This window comes from Coregonus lavaretus, assembly GCF_964263955.1.
Source record: "Coregonus lavaretus genome assembly, contig: SUPER_35_unloc_2, whole genome shotgun sequence".
Lineage (NCBI taxonomy): Eukaryota > Metazoa > Chordata > Actinopteri > Salmoniformes > Salmonidae > Coregonus > Coregonus lavaretus.
The window spans coordinates 2,480,543-2,502,338 of record NW_028167180.1 but is presented as its reverse complement, the minus strand read 5'-3'; the positions used below and the strand labels follow the sequence as shown (position 1 = coordinate 2,502,338).

Sequence of the window (21,796 nt, the reverse complement as noted above, 5' to 3'; positions counted from 1 at the left end):
GGGTTGAAACGAAAACCTACAGGAAGTAATAGCTCTCCAGGAACAGGGTTGGCCAGCCCTGGCATAGATACATAAAGGGGAATGCCCATTACTCATATTTAAGTGATAATGCCCGAGAAGCCATTGTTTGGAGGATATATTGGCACAGGTGCCAATATATCCTCCAAACACCGGCACAGGTGCCAATATATCCTCCAAACACCGGCACAGGTGCCAGTATATGGCTTCTCGGGCATTATCACTTAAATATGAGTAATGGGCATTCCCCTTTATTTATCTATGCCAGGGCATTATCACTTTTATACAACGGGTTACCAACATATTAAAATAATGATTGACATATTTTCTTAATTTTTTTGGATTAATTTCTTCATATTATTTCATCCTTCCACAAGATATAGTCCCGACACAAATCTAGGGTTGCTACCCAAGCCAGCTGGTCGTTCGTTGTATTGGTTCGGTTGCTAGAGACGTGACCCAGTCGTTCAGTCTTTTTGTTCTGTATCTATAGACGCGACCCAGTCATTCAGTCTTTTTGTTCTGTATCTATAGACGCGACCCAGTCGTTCAGTCTTTTTGTTCTGTATCTATAGACGCGACCCAGTTGTTCAGTCTTTTTGTTCTGTATCTATAGACGCGACCCAGTCATTCAGTCTTTTTTTCTGTATCTATAGACGCGACCCAGTCGTTCAGTCTTTTTGTTCTGTATCTATAGACGCGACCCAGTCATTCAGACTTTTTGTTCTGTATCTATAGACGCGACCCAGTCGTTCAGTATTTTTGTTCTGTATCTATAGACGCGACCCAGTCATTCAGTCTTTTTGTTATGTATCTATAGACGCGACCCAGTCGTTCAGTCTTTTTGTTCTGTATCTATAGACGCGACCCAGTCGTTCAGTCTTTTTGTTCTGTATATATAGACGCGACCCAGTCATTAAGTCGTTTTGTTCTGTATCTATAGACGCGACCCAGTCGTTCAGTCTTTTTGTTCTGTATCTATAGACGCGACCCAGTCGTTCAGTCTTTTTGTTCTGTATATATAGACGCGACCCAGTAGTTCAGTCTTTTTGTTCTGTATCTATAGACGCGACCCAGTCGTTCAGTCTTTTTGTTCTGTATCTATAGACGCGACCCAGTCGTTCAGTCTTTTTGTTCTGTATCTATGGACGCGACCCAGTCGTTCGTTCTAAATGTTTCATTGCCATACTGGCTGGCAACGTTCGTATCCCTTCCTTGCTAGCTACCCAACTACGACTAACGTACAGTCACGTCAAACTGTGCAGCCAGAATAACAACAGTAGCTGCATTTGCATTTGTTTAAGCTGTTTTCTAGAGACATTTTATTTGGATACATCCATAACAATGAGCTAATGAGGTGTGATTTGGCCTGGCATAGAAAATGTGCTCTCTCGTCAGGACACTGTTGTCCAGAGGAGCTAGCCAACAACACAGCTAACACAATCACTTTCAACGGAAGCTGGAAAGACTGCAAACTAGCTGCACTGCCTGTCTGTCTCGTCCCGACTCCCTACACGTTCATTGCTATGGGACAGCTGGAGATCGAATTTGAATATTGAAACAATGTTGCAAATGTCAGAGACAGACAGCAAGGTTTATACAAATCTCCGCTGTTGAAATGTGAGATAATGTCTAGATGCTTTTTATAGTGGAGATCAAGTTAATAAACAGCCTGGCTGGGCTGATGAGAGTGGATTGCGCAGTCAGTTACAACCTACAGTTTTATAATGACCACTAGATGCTTCTATAAAACTGATAATAAACTTTATTGTGACTATATCACATGTATAATATGTCAATACAAGTTTAAGGAATGTGTGTGTGTGTGTATGTTTGAGAGTACACAATGCTGTTATGTTATTATTAAGAAAAAAACACCTTCTCACAAATCCATTCGAATTTCGAGTCACACCCAAAGTCATTCCATGCATGTAGAGGGATATTTTGTACACCTCCATATATCATAGCACAGTCCTTCTCTCCAGCAGCAGAATCAGGTTTTGACCACCACCAGTGCCTACAAGGTAAACACCAGTGATACAGTTAAACCTTGTGGTAAAAACATAACCCTGGAAAATATCCAGATGTTTTTCCACTTTAATTGTTCAGAGACTTTTTATAAGAGTAGTTATACATTTTATGCTTTGGTCAGTGGTGTGCTGTCCACCCATTTCCAAGTTCCCTGTGTCTCTCTGTCAGTCAGACCAATCCAGATCCATTGATCAAATGTAGTGAGAAATACCTTTGTTGAAAAAGATATATAACAAAAATAGTATATAATGAAGATTGATCATATCCATCTATCACTCCTTCCTTCCCTCCCTCCCTCTCTCTCTCCCCCTCTCCCTCTGTATCTCTGTCTATGTTGCTCTCGTTCTCTCTGTCTCGCTCTCAAAAATTCTTATTGCTTTATTGGCATGACAATAAAATGTACATATTGCCAAAGCATACTTTGGAAATGGAATGATTCATTGACAATATTAACATCATAAAAACATAATCTAGATTGTAAACGAAACATGACAATCAGTAGAAACAATAACCAAGGGTGGGGGGATGGGGTTGTATTAGAAATGGCAATCAGCAAGAAAATAAACATACAATGGACAATAGCGTTAACAATAACAACACAATGGCATTGCAGACAAGTGCAGGTTGGTTGGTTGATCTTATGGCAGGCAGCAATGTAGTGCACTGCCAACCCACAGTTCTCTGCGTCCTCCCCCAACAGAACGGGAAGCTTCTTGTCATCTGAGGTCTTGGAAGCTTTTAATTGTGGTTTCAAATTGATTTAATAACATATGTTTTCCCTCAAATACTCTCTCTCTCTCTCTCTCTCTCTCTCTCTCTCTCTCTCTCTCTCTCTCTCTCTCTCTCTCTCTCTCTCTCTCTCTCTCTCTCTCTCTCTCTCTCTCTCTCTCTCTCTCTCTCTCTCTCTCTCTCTCTCTCTCTCTCTCTCTCTCTCTCTCTCTCTCTCTCTCTCTCTCTCTCTCCTTTGTTTTCTCTCTCTTACCTGTTCATCTTCGCTGTTTATGATCACCAGGTCTGCTCCTCTCTTCAGACAGTCCTGTCTGGCGTAATACCAAGTGTTCACCTCAGTAGAGATGTAGTAACAGCTGCAGCCAAACATCTGCCATCCTTCCGTACAGGTTTTCGCTGTTAACGGAACTTTGACAACACAACATATTGCAATACAATCAGTCAATTTCATTCTGTTAGAAATATTATTATTTAGTGCGATGCTACGAATATGGAGTTTTTGCCCCCGCCCCTGTCCTACCCCTCTGAAAGCTTTTTCCTCAAATCTAAGGATCCGAATCACGTTCTGCTCATATGTTATTTTACACGCACATTCACGTTTTTCTCTTTACTCACCCTCTTCTGAACCCTCAACCAATTTGATCATATGATGATGTAGCCTATATTTCTGATCAGTTGCGATTTGAATGAAAGTTCCAAAAATATATACTACCGGTCAAAAGTTTTTGAACACCTACTCATTCAAGGGTTTTTCTTTATTTTTACTATTTTCTACATTGTAGAATAATAGTGAAGACATCAAAACTATGAAATAACACATATGGAATCATGTAGTAACCAAAAAAGTGTTAAACAAATCAAATAGCCACCCTTTGCCTTGATGGCAGCTTTGCACACTCTTGGCATTCTCTCAACCAGCTTCACCTGGAATGCTTTTCCAACAGTCTTGAAGGAGTTCCCAAATGCTGAGCACTTGTCGGCTGCTTTTCCTTCACTCTGCGGTCCGACTCATCCCAAATCATCTCAATTTGGTTGAGGTCGGGGGATTGTGGAGGCCAGGTCATCTGATGCATCACTCCATCACTCTCCTTCTTGGTCAAATAGCCCTTACACAGCCTGGAGGTGTGTTGGGTCATTGTCCTGTTGAAAAAAAAAACGATAGTCCCACTAAGCGCAAACCAGATGGGATGACGTATCGCTGCAGAGATGGTATGTGGGCACAGATTGTACAAAACCCTCTCTCAGACCCTTTCTCTGACCTTGGGAGTTAGAGGCACACACTTTGAGACTCTCTAGCCGCAGCAGAGGTTACCCCAGGTTATAAACTGTCTGTTCACACCTCTACCCCTCACCACGCTGTTTGGTTGGTAGGGGAGGTTGCTAGGAGGGTGGACGCCTGATAGCCCTTCTGAGAGGGCAAGCTCCTCAGTCTCTCACTGCAGCCCCAGGAGTCAACAGAAAGTTGACAAACCTCCTGGCTGTTCCAAAAGAGAGGGCGTCACCGGTGGACCTCTCCCTCATGGGCCTTGCTCAACCTTACTCTGGACATTCCTCTACGAGTGTTTAGTTGCTCAGTAACCAACATAACCAATTTTGCAGAGTCAGGGATCTTCTGCTATAATTTATGCCCAGTGTGTATTACTATGTAACTACATGTCTATACCCACCTTCGATGTGAATGTATCTTTGTTACATCCTGGTGTAGTATATCATGTTACATAGTCCATTCATCCAGTCCTGTGTACTTCAGCCAGGCAGTACAGTCTTGGCCCATTGTTTGCAAAGGCCTTAAGATAACCGCCGTGTTTGTGTGTTATGCAACCCAAGATGGCTGCCCCCATGGCCTTACTATTGTTTACATGCTAGCCTAGCATTGGTAGCTTAGCATGCTACTTCTAGATGCAATTGTTTACACTGCTGTGCTGTATGCTATGCTAGCCCTACTAGCCAATGCTATTAGCTGTACTGTGTATAGCAACCCACAGCCTTTGACATACTAGCCTAGTGTGCTAACTGTTGATTCCTATGCTAGTCTGCCTGGTTCCTATTGTGTGTTAGGTTAGCCTAGCCCCCTGTACATAGTGTGTTTATAACCTGTGCTATGCTTAGCCTGTTAGGCCTTTGCTAATTACTTAGCGCTACATGTACATTACTACCTATGTACATTCCTGCTATATTGCTACCGTAGCACTGCATTGCTATAGCCTTACTGCTATATAACACATTGTAATACCCTATCCTACTATCTGTATTGATCCTTTTGCACTAACTCTTTTGACTCATCACATACGCTGCTGTTACTGTTTATTATCTATCCTGTTGCCTAGTCACTTTATCCATACCTATATGTACATATCTACCTCAATTACCTCGTACCCCCCCACATCGACTCAGTACTGGTACCCCGTGTACATGGTCCAAGTTATCATAACTCATTGTGTATTTATTCCTCATGTTATTATTTTTCTATTATTTCTCTTTTTTTCTCTCTGCATTGTTGGGAAGGGCCCGTCAGTCAGCATTTCACTGTTCGTCTACACCTGTCATTTATGAAGCATGTGAAAAACAAAATATTATTTTTGATTTCATTTGTGTATTTCTCTCTCTGTTCTAGAAACCACTATCACTTAGACTTTCACTAGTCCACTTCCTGTCTGCTGTGTGTGTGTGTCTTGTAGTAAAAAAAAACGTGTGAACTGTGTATCTGTCTCTATCGATCCAGTATCCCTGCACATATGGAACTGGAACTGACCCTGTATATAGTATGTCTATTTACTTTATCGTGTTCTTCTTATTTCTTATTTTTATATCTGGTGTGTTTTTGTTCTACCTTGTTATTTTAGTATTACATTGTTATTGATTACTGAATTGTTGGGGTTAGAGCTATAAAGAAAGGCATTTCACTGTACTTGTGCATGTGACATTAAAAACTTGAAGCTACTTGTAATTTCCATCCTCTAGCCAGGGCGCTGGGACAGTTGTATCTCTATCAGAGACCATCACATGTTGGCGCTCTTTTTCACAGTTCGTTTCACACGCACTGACTACGTTTTACACGTTTGTATAGGCTAATAATAATAACAGTTTTTCCCATGTTTAGGTAGCCTAAAGGAAAACAGTCACATTTTGAAGAAAGACATGCTTAGGGAAACAAGAGTAAGCATTTAGGGGTAATGATGAACCCAGACACTTCCACCGTGTTTTCGGATAGGCCTATATCAACCAAAATACAGAATGATTTGATTGAAGCTGTTTCTAATGTAAGGACAGACAAATGGACTTCATTTACAAGTAAAGGTAGGCCTAAATGCATTTTACTTTGCAATTTGCGGGTATAGGCTACTGTTGGCATTGTGCATGATGACTTGTTGTTTTTGCTGCACATTTCACGCCAGATCGATCTGTGTGTTCTCCAAAGTTTTTAGGGTGATCTGGAGTTGTGATGTGCGATGCTGCTTTTTCATGTTTGATGAGACCTCGCATGCAACCCGTAATAAAGACTATGCAATCTGACTCCATAAAGATGAATAGCAAAGTGCAACCGAGACTCTTAAAGCGCTACAGGAATAGACTATCAAGTAAGGTCTGAGAATTGTCTATCAAAGGCAAATAGGTTTAATGTCACTGTAAAATGAATGATTACATTATAAGGCAATACTGTAGCAGAGTGACATTGAGTGATCCTGGGACCGCCTCTTTGCCTCAATAGTAAGTCTCCTGGTACACCCAACCTGAAAGAAGAGACAATTCAGAGAAAAAAACAACAGAATTAGTTTGATTTCATCTTGCCACACTGCAAATCTCCATGATACAAAAGGATATAATTCGGCACTCCCAATCCTACATGTCATTGTCATGTTATTATACAATAATTGACAGTGACGGCCAATTGTCGGCATTAGCTTAACAACTTGTTGTGGTCCATAGTCCCTGAGCACTTACCTCCTGGGTTCCGTCGCATGATGTATTTCCTAACCTCATCATAGATGAAGATGAGCAGGGTGTAGGGAAAGGCACACACCCACCAGAAAGGCCTGAGGAATAACAGAAGGAAATAGAGAAGAAAAATAGAAGGAAAGAGGGAAGGAAAAGAAAAGAAAATATTAAATTGAGCGTAAATCTGGGAGCTGCGTTTTCTCTCTCGGTTAGGCAGTAAACCCCATTACACTTCAGCTAGCTAGTGAACCCCAACTGATCCTGTGAGGCCGCAGTAGTCTCCGCCCTTTATCATATCCACCCATTTTACCACTCATCTTTTAAAACAGGCGGTGACCTTTGTTCCAAGCTGGTATACAGAAGAGTTTAAGATAATCTGAAGGGACTACTGCTCACTTGAGTGGGTACATTCTGATGGCGACATCCATTCCAGGGCAGTAGGACAGGAAGAGAGCCAGGGCGGATTCCGAACAAAGTCCGAAGATGAGAACACGGTTCCTTTAGGTGGGAGGAAAAATAAAATATCTTTCATGAATTTAAACCAACAGGGTGGATATTGATTTTGAAGTGAGTTGCAGGGCTGTATGAACATGTGTGTGTGTGTGTGTGTGTGTGTGTGTGTACCAGAGGTGAAGTCAAGCCTAGGAAAAAAACTTCTTAGGATCCAGACTTAGACCAAGACCACGGAGGTCGATGTGTGTACTTACTTCATTAGTCCCTGCTGAAAGAAGGAGTTCTTCCTGGTCTTACAGACGACCAAAACGGCCCACTGTGCAATCACGACAGCGACGAAGTACGCTGTGTGGCAGGTAAACTCAATAATCTTTCTGCTCTCATATGTCTGAAGGATGGGGAGAGTGAGTGAGAGAGATCGAGAGAGAGGGGGGGAGAGAGAGAGAGGGGAGAGAGAGAGAGAGAGAGAGAGAGAGAGAGAGAGAGAGAGAGAGAGAGCGAGAGAGAGAGAGAGAGAGAGAGAGAGAGAGAGAGAGAGAGAGGAGAGAGAGAGAGAGAGAGAGGGGGAGAGATGTGGGCAGATAGAGGAACAAAGAGGAAGAGGAGAAAGAGGGGAGGTGTTACATTGTTAATGAATGTGTGGTGAGCCTGTGAGCCAGTGACAGCAGCGGCATCCACAAGTGTACAAATGGTAGTTCTGGAGGAATAGTAGCAAGCTGTCTACGAAGCCCAAAGCACGGAGAGGACGTTGGGGGTTGTGAGTTGTGCTGCCGAGGCTACGGACCTGTCTGTGTCTGCCTCTCTGGCAGTGACTGAAAGGTTCCCTCTTTCTCAAGACCATTGATTCTTCCTCCGCTGACTATCCAAAATGCAAGCTGTGCATCAACCCTGATGCATAATCCCAGCCATGACTTCTGAACTTTGTTTTTTAATACTATATCACATTTATTGATTTATTTAGTTTTCTTGAATTTCCTGATGGAATAAACTAACTGGACTAAACTACATTTGAAAAAAATTGGAGAGAGATTGAAAAAGCTCTAATGGAGAACTCATCACACAAGAAGGTACTCAAAACAAGGCTAATGCTAATCCCTTCATAGAAATATAATGAATAGAACGGGCTAGGAAGCTATAACCCTGACAATTTGACCGGTATACTCATGCCAGCTCACCCATTATGCCATCATTGACTTGAATGGAGACGCCCTTTCTATTCATTCTATTTCTATGGATCCGTTAGTAAGGCGTCAGCAAAAGGCAGAGCGGCATTTGTGTACTCACCCACTGCTGGCCGTAGCTGTCCTCCAAGTCGTTGATAAACTGGTTTTCCCAGTCCAAACGGATACCTAGCAGATCCATGGGATAGAACCCGTTCTCAGCCATGATTACAAAGTATGTGAAGAAGCCGGCTGCGGCCAACATCACTCCTGTGAAGAGGAAGAAGGAGGAGAGTATTAGGTAACACTTCATTTAGATAGTCTGTAGAGCATCTACAGATGGGACTATCTACAGACTAACATCAGTAACATTTCAACTAACTATCTACTAACCCTAGCGCTAACCCTAACTTTTCCTTACCCTTACCCTAACCGTAGCAAGCAGTTGCTTATCAACAGATAGTCTGTTGTTAGCATGATGTTTTGTTGATAATACAGATGGACTATCCTAATAAAGTGTGACAGAGTATTTTGTCAGTGAAGAGACATCGATCAGATTGTAAATGTGCTATGAAACAGACTGGTCAACATACAACTCAAAAAGACCCGTTAAAAGGGCAGGCAAAACAGAAGCAGGGTCAAATTAACGCCTTACCAAATTGACCATAGGCCACACTAATGAGTCTCTCGTTCACCAGTCGGTCGGTTTTGGGGTTCCGTGGCTGTCTCTTCATGATGTCGTTCTCAGCTTGTTCATAGGCCAGGGAGATAGCGGGGATCTTGAAGGTAACGATGGGAAAGATCACCCAAATTAGAAACACATCGTTGCTAACTTCGATGTTAGTGAAAATACCTTCCGAACAACCTCTGAAATGATCACGGACATTGTTTGTGGTGATGCACCAGAACACATGATCAGATTGTTCACAAAGGAGGAGTATCCACATCTGAAAGACCCACCATGTCAGTTCCCAGGTCGATGCAGAGGATGGTGACGGTCCCTAGGGCCAGCGGAATGTTGGCGAGGAGCAAGAAGAGGAAGGGGGTCATCTCTGGAATTTTACTGGACAGGGTGTAGGTGATGGACTTCTTCAAGTTGTCAAAGATCAGACGACCTGAGGGGAAATAGAGGGTGGAAGGGATAGTCAGGGTGATGACAGAAGGATGGAAAGACACAGCAGATTGATAGTCATCGGCAGAGCTCCTCATACCCTCTTCAACACCAGTCACGATGGAGGCAAAGTTGTCATCCAGGAGGATCATGTCTGCAGCCTGCTTAGAGACGTCAGATCCAGCGATACCCATAGCAACACCGATGTCAGCCTTCCTCAGAGCAGGAGAATCGTTCACACCATCACCTGTCACAGCCACAATGGCACCCTGTATATAAGTAAGAGAGGTGTTTAAAGGTCTTAGCAACGAAAGATGCAATGATCCCGACTGACACATAAGCATGGATTCATTAACTAAATAGTACCTGACGCTGGCAACCCTCCACAATAATCAGCTTCTGCTGAGGAGAAGTTCTGGCAAACACAATCTCAGTGTGATGCTTCAGGATGTCATCCAACTCTTCGGTGGTCATGTCCTTCAGCTGTCCACCATGGACAACACAGGCCTTGGCATCTCTGCATGGCACAAAGATGGAAAGTTAAAATATAAGCTAAATATAACTGGCTTGTATTTTTCCCAAAACTACAAAATATAGGTTTCTGTCACTCAGCTTTAAGTGTAGAAAGTATGATGACATACACCGAAATTATCCCAAACAAACTGCAACATACCTTGGGTTGACCTCAGAAACTGGGATTTTCAGACGAGCAGCAATTTCCTCAACAGTCTCGTTGCCCTCAGAGATGATGCCCACACCCTTGGCAATGGCCTTCGCAGTGATGGGATGATCCCCAGTAACCATGATAACCTAAGCGTAGGAAGGGAAGTTGAGTGGTCTGATCAAAGTGGCTGTTATGTGTGATGGCCTAAGAGTGTTGAGTTTAATATGATATTGCCATACCTTGATTCCAGCACACCTGCACTTGCTCACAGCGTCAGGCACGGCAGCACGAGGAGGGTCAATCATGGACATGAGGCCAACGAAGCACAGATTCTCAGTGGGGAAGTTCATCTCTTCACAGTCAAAGTCAAAGCCTTCGGCAAACTGGTCATCAGGGAGCTGGAAATGGCAGAAACCTGAAAAGGACACAGAGTCAGAAACACGCTAGAACAAATCCTGCATGTTCAAGACTGTACATTAGCTCCCAAACCTTTGAATGAATATGTTTCCATATTGGTGTGTGCCCTCTTACCCAGCACTCTCTCTCCCAGCCCTCCTAGAGCTTCGTAGGCATTCTGAAATGATGCTTTTATCTCGTCATCCAGAAGATGTTCTTTGCCTTGGAGCAAGATGGTGGAGCAGCTGTCCAGGATCCTCTCAGGGGCTCCCTTCATCACCAGCAGATGCTTGGACTCGCCGGCCGTGTTGTTCTCATGAACGGAGAGCTAAGGGAAGAAATGTATTGTTTTTTGATGAGATGACACCATGAAGAGGGTTTACTTTATTTAAAATAAAATAACTCAGCAGGTTACCAGTAAGCCTGGTAAAGTAAAGTTCCGGCAGCGTATTGGATGTAGATACCCAGTGGCAGTTACAAGCTGATTGAGAAAAGCCATCCATGATTTTAAATCCATGACACCACCTTTTAGATCACAGTTTAACCCGTTGTTAACCCACACATTTTACTTCTTCAGTTTGTCAGTTTTTATTGTTATATTTTGTTTTTTTATCCTCTTATGTTTGTTGTAAATATTTCAGTTTTTACTTCAATTGTTTTTGTCCATTGTTTTTTCCTGTGAAGCGCATTGCATTCCATGTCTGAAATGTGCTGTGTAAATAAAGCTTGATTTGATTTGATTGACCAGATACTATGTATAAAGAGAACGTGTGGTTACCTGGTATTTGTTGGTGGAGTTGAAGGGGATCTCAACGACTTTGCGGTGCTTTTCTCTCATGTCTTTGACAGACCCACAGCACAGCTCGATACACTTCAGCAGGGCAGTCTCTGAGGCGTCACCACATACATCTCTTTTGAGGATAGGTACGTTGCTCTGTTCTGCCAGGAAGACGGCGCGGTTGCACAGGCCAGCGACTCTAGCCAGTGCAGCCCAGGTGGAGGAGCTTTTGTCGAAAGAGGTACCGCTCTGGTTCTCTGTGGTGTCAGCGTCATGGATCTGGTTGTCGAACCACATGTGAGCCACGGTCATTCTGTTCTGGGTTAGGGTGCCAGTCTTGTCAGAGCAGATTGTGGAGGTGGACCCCAGGGTCTCCACAGCTTCGAGATTCTTCACCAGGCAGTTCTTCTTGGCCATACGCTTGGCAGTCAGAGTTAGACACACCTAAGATGGAAATCCATAGCAGAGGGTTAAAGAATAAAAAATGAGACAAAATATGTTTTGTTGTTATTTTTCATTAAGATTTTGTTAAACATTACTTTTCATCAGCACTCACAGTTACAGTAGCCAGGAGACCCTCTGGCACATTAGCAACGATGATTCCAATGAGGAAGATGATGGATGGCAGCCAACCATAGCCCAGAATAACAGAGAGGATTAAGAAAGTCACGCCGAAGAAGACGGACACACCGGTGATGATTTCGATGAAGTGATCAATTTCAATCCCGAGAGGCGTCTGCCCACTTTCCAGACTCATGGCCAAGGCGGCGATACGACCCATGATAGTGTGGTCACCAGTGTTGATGACGATACCTCTGGCAGTTCCTGAAAGGACCAAACATGGAGAATATGGTTTGGAACAGGGTTCCCCAACTGGCGACCCGCTGGCCGAATTTGGAATGCGGGAGGTTTTATTTGGCCTCCCCATGTTTTCTGAGCACAAAATATATATACAGTACCAGTCAAAAGTTTGGACACACCTACCCTCTCCAGGGTTTTTCTTAATTTTTACTATTTTCTACATTGTAGAATAATAGTGAATACATCAAATCTAAGATATAACACATATGGAATCATGTAGTAACCAAAAAAGTGTAAAACACTGTGGAGGCCAGGTCATCTGGTGCAGCACTCCATCACTCTCCTTCTTGGTCAAATAGCCCTTACACAGCCTGGAGGTGTGTTGGGTCATTGTCCTGTTGAAAAACAAATGATAGTCCCACTAAGAGCAAACCAGATGGGATGGCGTATCGCTGCAGAATGCTGTGGTAGCCATGCTGTTTGAGTGTGCCTTGAATTCTAAATAAATCACTGATATTGTCACCAGCAAAGCACCTCCACACCATCACACCTCCTCCTCCATGCTTCACGGTTGTAACCACACATGCGGAGATCATCCATTCACCCACACCGCGTCTCACAAAGCCACAGCAGTTGGCACCAAAAATCTCAAATTTGGACTCCAGACCAAAGGACAAATTTCCACCGGTCTAATGTCCATTGCTCGTGTTTCTTGGCTCAAGCAAGTCTCTTCTTCTTATAGGTGTCCTTTAGTAGTGGTTTCTTTGCAGCAATTCGACCATGAAGGCCTGATTCACATAGTCACCTCTGAACAGTTGATGTTGAGATGTGTCTGTTACTTGAACTCTGTGAAGTATTTATTTGGCCTGCAATTTCTGAGCATGGTAACTCTAAAGAACTTATCCTCTGCAGCAGAGGTAACTCTGGGTCTTCCATTCCTGTGGCGGTCCTCTAGAGAGCCAGTTTCATCATAGTGCTTGATGGTTTTTGCGACTGCACTTGAAGAAACTTTCTAAGTTCTTGAAATGTTCCTTATTGACTGACGCATTAAGAAGGAAAGAAATTCCACAAATTAACTTTTAAGAAGGCACACCTGTTAATTGAAATGCATTCCAGGTGACTACCTCATGAAGCTGGTTGAGAGAATGCCAAGAGTGTGCAAAGCTGTCATCAAGGCAAAGGGTGGCTATTTGAAAAATCTCAAATATAAAATATATCTTGAGTTGTTTAACACTTTTTTGGTTACTACATGATTCCATATGTGTTATTCTACTCTGTCAAAAACAGTAAAAATAAAGAAAAACCTTGAATGAGTAGTTGTGTCCAAACTTTTGACTGGTAGTGTATATATATATATATATATATATATATATATATATATATATATATATATATATAAATATATATATAAATAAAATAAATAAATAATAATAATATGTATATATATACAGTACCAGTCAAAAGTTTTCATTGTTGGACTTTAAAAATGTAAAAACCTTCAGGAAATCAGCTCCAAGTGATTTAAATTTGGGAAATGTGTTCACAACTATTCCCACACATAATAAAGAGACACGTGATCATATACAAATGTAAGCAAGGTTTGAAATGTTGATGTTTTAGTCAAATATTATATGTTTGGGCTTCTTGCAGCCAATTATGTTCCGGCCCCCAGACCATCTGCTCAAGAAAATAATTGATGATTTGATGATTCCTGGTTTAGAATCACAAAGAGGCCGAATCAGACAAATGAACACGTTTAATATGCCTGCCTTTCCTACACACTTCTCAGTAGTTGGTATTCAGACTTACCTTATGGAGGTGCTTAACAAGGTTTTCGGGCAAGGTTCCCTTGCGTGCATTTAATACATTTAATTCAACCTCAGAAAACACACCCACTTGGTGGCCTACCATTTTAATCAGGGAGGTTTTGTTCACTCGTTTTTCTGTTCATTTATCTAAAGCAATCTCTTTAAATACTGTGCACCTATAATTAGAATTTGATCGCCACAAGACTTGAATGTAGAGAATGTGTTCAGAATATAGAAAGATAGCCATGAAAACATATGCATATTTGTCTCTGTTTCAGAACTCAAGGGTCAATTTTAAAACACTGATTTTACACATTATTTATGTTTAGGGAAAATCATGAATCCTACTTCATGTAAAAAATAAAGCCTTTATGTACAAAAAAAAAAGGTGTTTTGATTAATTTTGAAAGTTGCCACATTCAGTTAATCAGTGGTGAGGTAGAAAGTAGTCTAGCCTACAATAGTTTTATAATTATAGTATGGAGAATAGTATACAATAGTATGATATAATAAACGTACTCTAATTTCCCGCACTAATCATGGAACTGTGCAAAGTGTTGCGCCGTGCGTCAAGATCAAAGTATCGGTTTGAGCTCCATAATGATTTAACAAGCCTATATGCCCCCGATTTATTTTTACTACAATTTGTATTTGGCCTTCATTAAATAGCATTCACTATTACTTGACCCTCAGCCACAGCCACAAAGACGTGACAGCGTTTACAGAGGAACGAGATAAAGCTAGGCTAAATCAAACGATGTAATGGAATCATACGAATGTAAGGAAGGGAACGAACACTAAATTGGCAGTTAAATATAGTGGCTAGTAAGGAAAAAGGAAACGTTGGGGCATATGATTAAAACGTTCTAGAGAGCACAATGGCTACATTTGGCGCAACTCTTTACCTTGTCATCTCATTTGGCGTGTCTCCAAATTTGATCCCTGCAAGTTATGAGGCCATACAATAAAAATTCTGCATAACCGCACATATTTCATACTTCACTCATTTACCTAGCTCTTATCAATTAGCTCTTATCAATTTATAAATGACAGTGTATGGAGAATGCTGTTACTTCTATTGGGGGAAAATAAAGTAGATGCTTTTCCCACTTAGAACCGGCAAGTTTGCTCGACCTTATTCATGAATTCCTCGACGGTAACGGTGGTGAAATTATTACTGGACAAAATCAAGGTCAGACACACCTCAATTTCTGGCGTTTCCCCATGCTTTAGAATACAAATAGCGAGGAGAGTGCATAAAAAAAGAATAAAGTTCCATTTATGCGCATGGAACTCTGGTCTGAATCCCATCCTAAAATAGCGAATTGATACATTTTAAGTAATTTTAAGTAATAACTTTTCAATAATTACAGCTAGTTACAGAAGGTATTTACCTTCAACACAGTTGGTAGAGAAGAAGGCGATATTCCTGGTTTCCAGGGGGTTGTCATTGCTAAAATCGGGACTACGAGTTTGGGGCTCAGATTCACCAGTGAGGGAGGAGTTGTCCACCTGAGTGGGAAAAGAGAATTGCATCAATACAACAATGAATGAATGACATTTACGTGTGTGACACGACTTCATGTATTTTTATGTATCCACCTTGCAGCCGCTGGCAGAGATGATACGCAAATCAGCTGGGATCCTGTCTCCTCCTTTCACCTCCACTATATCGCCAACCACCACTTCTTCAGTGTTGATGTTCTTCCTCTCACCATCACGGACAACCAGGGCTTGCTACAAGGCAGATGACAGGATTAACATCTGTAGAGGTAACTATATGATCAAGTTCTTCTCAGAGGTGTTTGAAAATGCAGTCTAACCTGTGGGACCAGGTTCTTGAAGGAGTCCATGATCTTTGAGCTCTTGGCCTCTTGGTAGTATGAGAAACAACCAGTGATAATGACGACAACAGCGAGCACAAGACCCAGGTACAACTGTTAGGCAGAAAGATTATGAGAATATTGCGTTATCGTTACGTAGAAAAACCCTTTCCATCACTGGAGGCTTTGTGTTTTTTTGTCAAGTCTCAAATTATCTCTGAATTCTATGATTATATGATTCTCACATTAGCATTGGTCGGCTCTTCCTCTGAGGTGACCTGGATAATGTGTGCCATGAAGCAGAGCACAGCTCCGATCCACAGCAGCATGCAGAACCCGCCAAAGAGCTGCTTGCAGAACTTCACCCACTCAGGGGTAGTGCGGGGAGGAGTCAGGGTGTTGGGGCCGTCGCGAAGAAGGATATCCTTAGCCCGAACCGAGGATAGACCCTGGGTGGAGGAGGGATGAGAGAGAAAGAGAGAGGGGAAATGGAAAAGAGGACAGACAGATAGAAGAGCAACACAGCGTAAGTGAAGGGATGTCACACAATCGGAAAATATATATTTGACTCCAAACTCTGTGTAAACGTTAGGAAGATATAGATACGTTTCATATGAAAAGATTCAGTGGTAGATAGTGATTTCATCATGACACTGAAAGCAGATGAAGTTCTACCTATGCTATGACCTTGTGCCGTAACCTCCACGACCTCAGTACTCTTCCAATTTCAGTCAGCTGTAATCCTTAGGAGCAACTGATCCAAGTGGTTCTCAATGTTACAAACGGAGGCACACATGCACACACATACATATTCACTCACCCTGGCTAAGTCTGTGCCGTATTTCCTGTTAAGTTCATCAAAGGTCAACTTGTGGTCATCCTAAATCAGAGAGAGAGAGAGAGAGAGAGAGAGAGAGAGAGAGAGAGAGAGAGAGAGAGAGAGAGAGAGAGAGAGAGAGAGAGAGAGAAGAGAGAGAGAGAGAGCTTGTTGAACTAGGTAGTTCTCTAATCTTTCCCCCTTGGCAGAAGTAAACAGAACATATAGTTATGAAACACATTCCTCCAATAATTTGAACTGATTCTAGGTATGACAAGGTCATGCAGCACAGATTTAAATCTAAACCATAGAAGAGTCATTCGTTTCTGTATGATGGATGGAATCGCTCTGAATCATGACTGAATCCATTACTGAATTTTACATTCCTGCCCTGAAAAAGTACTGCACAGTGCACATATCCGTTTTCTATTCCGCTACAGGCAAGAAAGCAGTTTCCAAAGATAGGCTAATGTTTCTTTAAAGTTTAAACGTAGGCTATTGGGGTTTTAGAACTGCCCACCAAGACTCACTGCAGAGTAATAGTATGTAAATGAAAATGCAAATGAGTGGCCAAATGCAAATCTAGAAACCAAAGAGCTTTATACACGCTTGATAGGTTGTATGCTGCACCTTTTCTTGTCCACAGAGACTAATAGGCTTACGCTGTAAAGGGGTTGCCATGCATTTGACAGTAATTTACAGGCAGCTAGTGGTGAGTAAGTTACTGAATGTCATATTGCCTACTGTTATGTAAATAAAGTATCAGAGCAAGTACTGTGTAATGACAGTAAATTATCGTAGATTTTACTGTATTATACTGTTAATATAAAAATAAAAATAAAGTTTTATTTTCACATACACTGGATAGGTTTGATGAAATGTGTTGTTTTACAGTTATATATACAGTTAAAGTTAAAAATGTGTTAAAAAAAAGTTAATACTACTGACTGTAATTGGAGTGAATGAATGGATGAATGAAATTAATTGAGGGGAGAATGGGTTTGTATTTCACAATGTTTTACTCTAATGACATGGGATTGGTACAAGCAGGTTAGCTGCTAGGTAGTGCTTACACATTACAGCATATGAATGAATATTTGGTGTTTTATATCATTTGCACTTCTAGAGGCCTTAACAAAGGCTTCCAAACTGTCAGCAACAACAGGGCAAAACAGACCAAAAAGACATGGCAAAACGCTCAACCGTTAAAGGTTGAAGACTTACTGCCACTCTATGTTCCCTATCCATTTGAAATTGATGGGGCACTACTACCACAGACCAGTTAAATTGGTACAACATTCTCACTAACGGGTGCAACAAATATAGCCTCTTACAAGGCAAGCCTCAAAATATGGTCATGAGCCAGAAGCAACAATACCATGCACCCACTAGTGGTCAAAAGGTTTTTGGGGCTCCAAAAAAACGTTATGGTACTGTATTCTGTGGGATGGAATTACAGTACCATTCAAAATACAGCAATTATTTCCCCGCCCAAATTACCGTATAACATTACTGCATTGCTGTATTATTTACTATAGTATTTTGGTTTATTATCTTTGACATAGAAGGGGAGGCTTTCTCCTTCAGGAAACCTACTGAAGAAATACTAAAAGAGAACATTTTCCATAACCTGTAGGTAGGTAGGATAGGGGTCTGAACGGATAATTTCTTACATATGGGTGGCACACATTGAAATATGGGGGAATGGAATGGGCAGGGTATATGCAAATAAAATACTGTAGTAGTTAATATAGTTTAAAAAGTGTAGTGTTTTTGCAGACTGTAGTGTTTTTGCTGACATTACTGTAGTATTTACTACAGTGTTTCTTTAACCAATAATACTGTCATATTTACTATAGCATTCTACAGTAAGTATACTACAACATTCTATAGTAAGTACTACACATGATTGAGGGATACTACAGTGTATAGTATAGTATTCTACAGGTTACTATAGAATTATATAGTTAGTACTGTAGTATTCTATAGTAAACCGTAGTCTTTTTTAATGTGGGAAAAAAACTTTTTTTGTTTACTGTGCACCTTTGTCTTTTCTTATTGAAAATACAGACATTTTTGAAGCTATGTCACTGTATCTATTTTAAACACATTGCATATGGATTAACGTGCATTGTCCATGTCAACTAAATTAGATGAATAGATTGAATAAATGAATAAATAATCGGTTTTTCCTCACCAGGTCAACTTCCTTTTTCAGGTCGTCCATGTCCGTCTTCTCCTTGGCTTTCTTCACCTGCTTTTCACTCTTCTTCTTTCCATCGTCCTCTGACGTTGCCGCCTGTTTATAATCATCTTTCCCCTTCTGTATGTCAAAAGGTACGTTAATGAAGAGGAGGTGTAAACTATCAATGTGCCTCTTTGCTAATCAGGTGTAGAAATTCAATTTAGAAATGTATAAAATCCCCTTAAGAAGCAGCTATTAACATAAAATATAGAGCTAAACGTTTTTTGCATGTATGAACTGCAAAAAAAAACATGTTTTTAGTTAAGTTGAAAGAAAACAAAATAAGTCAATCCAAATCCTGATAATTAAAATTGCAATGCAGACTTACTACAAGCCCCATCCTTGCACCGCTGTCTCAATCCCAGTGGTTTTGTAAAGATCATTTATTTCCTCCTTATCCTGAGAGACTCCACCTGTTGCACGTCTACACCTGTCTCTCTCCCTCTTTCTCCACGTTTCGAGGCAACCAAGAGCTCCCTGGGTAGCTAACTGAGGTTTGAATATTTATATGGTTTACCTGGCCAAGGGGAGGTGCACAGGAGGAATGAGTCAGATGAGTGGAGAGGGGGCTGAGGATGGGAGGGGTTGGGGAGAAGGAGTTGGATCTGTGGCAATCTTCACCTGTACAGCTAGGTCATTTTGACCGCGAGCCCCCATAAAGAAAGCATCCCTGTCGGAAGTTTACAGTACTCACAATAAACAAATGGGTTTAAAATAACCCAACCAGTAACCCAACCATTTGCCTCTATAGCACCTACAATACCATGTGTAGGTAGTTGGAAGTTTACAGTACTCACAATAAACAAATGGGTTAAAAATAACCCAACCAGTCATCCAACTATGGGTCACTATAGCGGCCACATGTAGATATTTGTGTAGCAATCCGTATTTGTGGAACAATCTTCAAAATGTTCTTAATTCTAATGGTTTTGTGCCTCTAGGTCAATTCAGAAAGCTGATTGAGGACTTTATTACTGATGAATGTGTTGGTTTTTTATGACAGTGTTTTTCTTTCTGCTTGAATTTTGTATTTATATTTTTTGATTTCTGTAATTTAGGGCTCATCTGTAAAAGAGACCTTGGTCTCAGTTTGACTCCATGATAACATAATGAAATAAATAAAATAAAATAAATAAATAAAGGTAGTCGTAAGTTTACAGAACTCTCACTAAAAACAAATGGGTTAAAAATAACCCAACCAGTAAACGGTAAAGGATGAGGACAATGAATGAATGGAGAACATGGTCTTTCTCTCTGCCGTACTTTGTGACTTACTGGTTGAATAGAACACCATCCTGCCCCTTTGAAGCTGAATACAGAGTGATGTCATGAAAAGCTGATGAAGGGGAAATCTGCAGTTGCTACATCCATTTTTGTACTTATAAATTATTGATATGTACCTATTGATTCTTGAAGTGATTACCCTTGAAACATGCCAGGAGAGGTTGTGGTTTGGTAGGCAGGGTGGAAGGCTGTGGGTGTCTGTTTAGTAAACCTCTGGCTGTTTGTGGTTGTGGGACCATGTCTATGTTCCCTTAGTGAGGTGATCCACTGTTGCATGAATTAATAAATAAGGACCAATAACAGATCAGACCCATGTTTATTGGAACACATTGTTTTTGTCCCTTGCATAGAACCGGGAATATAGACAAAAGGTCATATTGATTTTGATTTGATAAGGATCCCAATTAGCCGACGCCAATGGCAACAGCTAGTCTTACTGGGGTCCGACACATAACAAAAAATACATTACAGTTAACCAGCCCTGGGATAACGATAGTTTTAACTATGCTTTGTGGAAAGTAACTATTTTTTTGGGGGGAAGAAATTGTTACTTTGGAGGCGACTGCAACTGTTTGAATACAGATCCCCAGAAAGTACTACTTATGAAACCTATTTGAATATCTGTAACGGGGGAGAACCGTCAACCTATTTTGAACACATCCGTGTTGGTCTGCCTGTGCCAGGTGTATGTGATTGTTAATTAAGGGTGTGGCCTTGTGTATAAAAACCTTCCTGTTTGTGTCATTCAGGGGATCCCCTTATGATGTGCTTGTCGGCGTGCCTTTGGAGGACGGGAGTGGGGATGGTGGTTTTAATTAAGTAAGTATGAGAAATAGGAATTATTTTTAGGCGTTGGCGTCCACATTTTTAGGCGTTGGCGACCATATTCCACCTAGACCTTCTCTCCTTTTTCCTGTGCTCCGTGAGTGTTACAATACATTATTGTCTGAGTATATGAATGAAACGTATAAACCTAGTGATATTTGTCTGTGGGAAATCTGATATTGTCATCTGTTGAGGTCTGTCTTGTAGGACAGTTGTACAGAGCTTCTGGAATGGATGTATCGGAATGATGTAGGCCTATGGAGATGTCATTCTTGTGATGCTGGAAATGAAAATAAATTGTTTCATCCTGATATTGTCAGGTTCCCATGGTCCACTCCTTGATGTAAAGAACCTGTTATGTTTAGATGAGTACTGAGGACCTCAAGTATTTAAAAGGTGGTGTAGTACTGCTACTGAAATGGTATATATTTGCGTAAATCCCTCACGTTACACACAGATCTCAGGAAGTGACTACTTTTCTGAAGCTATTGGATTTGCTGCCTTCAACTAATGGCAGGGCTGTATCTGGAGCTGCATGTTGAAGATAGAAATATAATGAATAGAGCACATACAACCTCCTGTACTATTCCAATCTATCTGACAGTCATATTGGAGCTACACAATACATTTCTATCTGAACATTCTGTATATTTCCATTCTCCTGAATGTCCATTGCCCCAAGTTTACATAATTAAATCAAATGATATTTAACCAATGATATTTTGTACAGATAAGTATTAATAAGTTAAATGCTTAACTACTGTATGACTCTGTCAACATGCCCCTGAAAAAGTTGAAAGCTGCAATTAATTTTATGATGCCTGAAAATACTGTAGAGTAATTCAAAGTTGTAGTGGAAGGAGAGAAGGTGATAGTTGCAGGCACTGAGGCCCAGCGTGATGACTCAATACATTTTT

At 41.2% G+C, this 21,796-nt stretch overlaps 1 protein-coding gene across 1 annotated transcript; it reads right to left on the bottom strand.

The window, feature by feature from the left end:
• Positions 1-6,358: 6,358 nt before the first annotated feature.
• LOC311110151 (sodium/potassium-transporting ATPase subunit alpha-1-like) lies at positions 6,359-18,842 on the bottom strand. The gene is made up of 20 exons (XM_084188706.1): positions 18,723-18,842; positions 16,529-16,588; positions 15,954-16,157; positions 15,709-15,822; positions 15,488-15,622; positions 15,280-15,397; positions 11,833-12,101; positions 11,277-11,720; positions 10,634-10,826; positions 10,342-10,517; positions 10,112-10,248; positions 9,805-9,955; positions 9,539-9,707; positions 9,288-9,442; positions 8,983-9,106; positions 8,452-8,597; positions 7,422-7,555; positions 7,111-7,212; positions 6,721-6,812; positions 6,359-6,509 (listed from the first exon to the last, which is right to left on the bottom strand). The coding sequence occupies exons 1-20, from the start codon at positions 18,750-18,752 to the stop codon at positions 6,481-6,483; spliced, it is 2,982 nt and encodes a 993-aa protein (XP_084044832.1). The 5' UTR covers positions 18,753-18,842; the 3' UTR covers positions 6,359-6,480.
• Between the last annotated feature and the right edge of the window lie 2,954 nt (positions 18,843-21,796).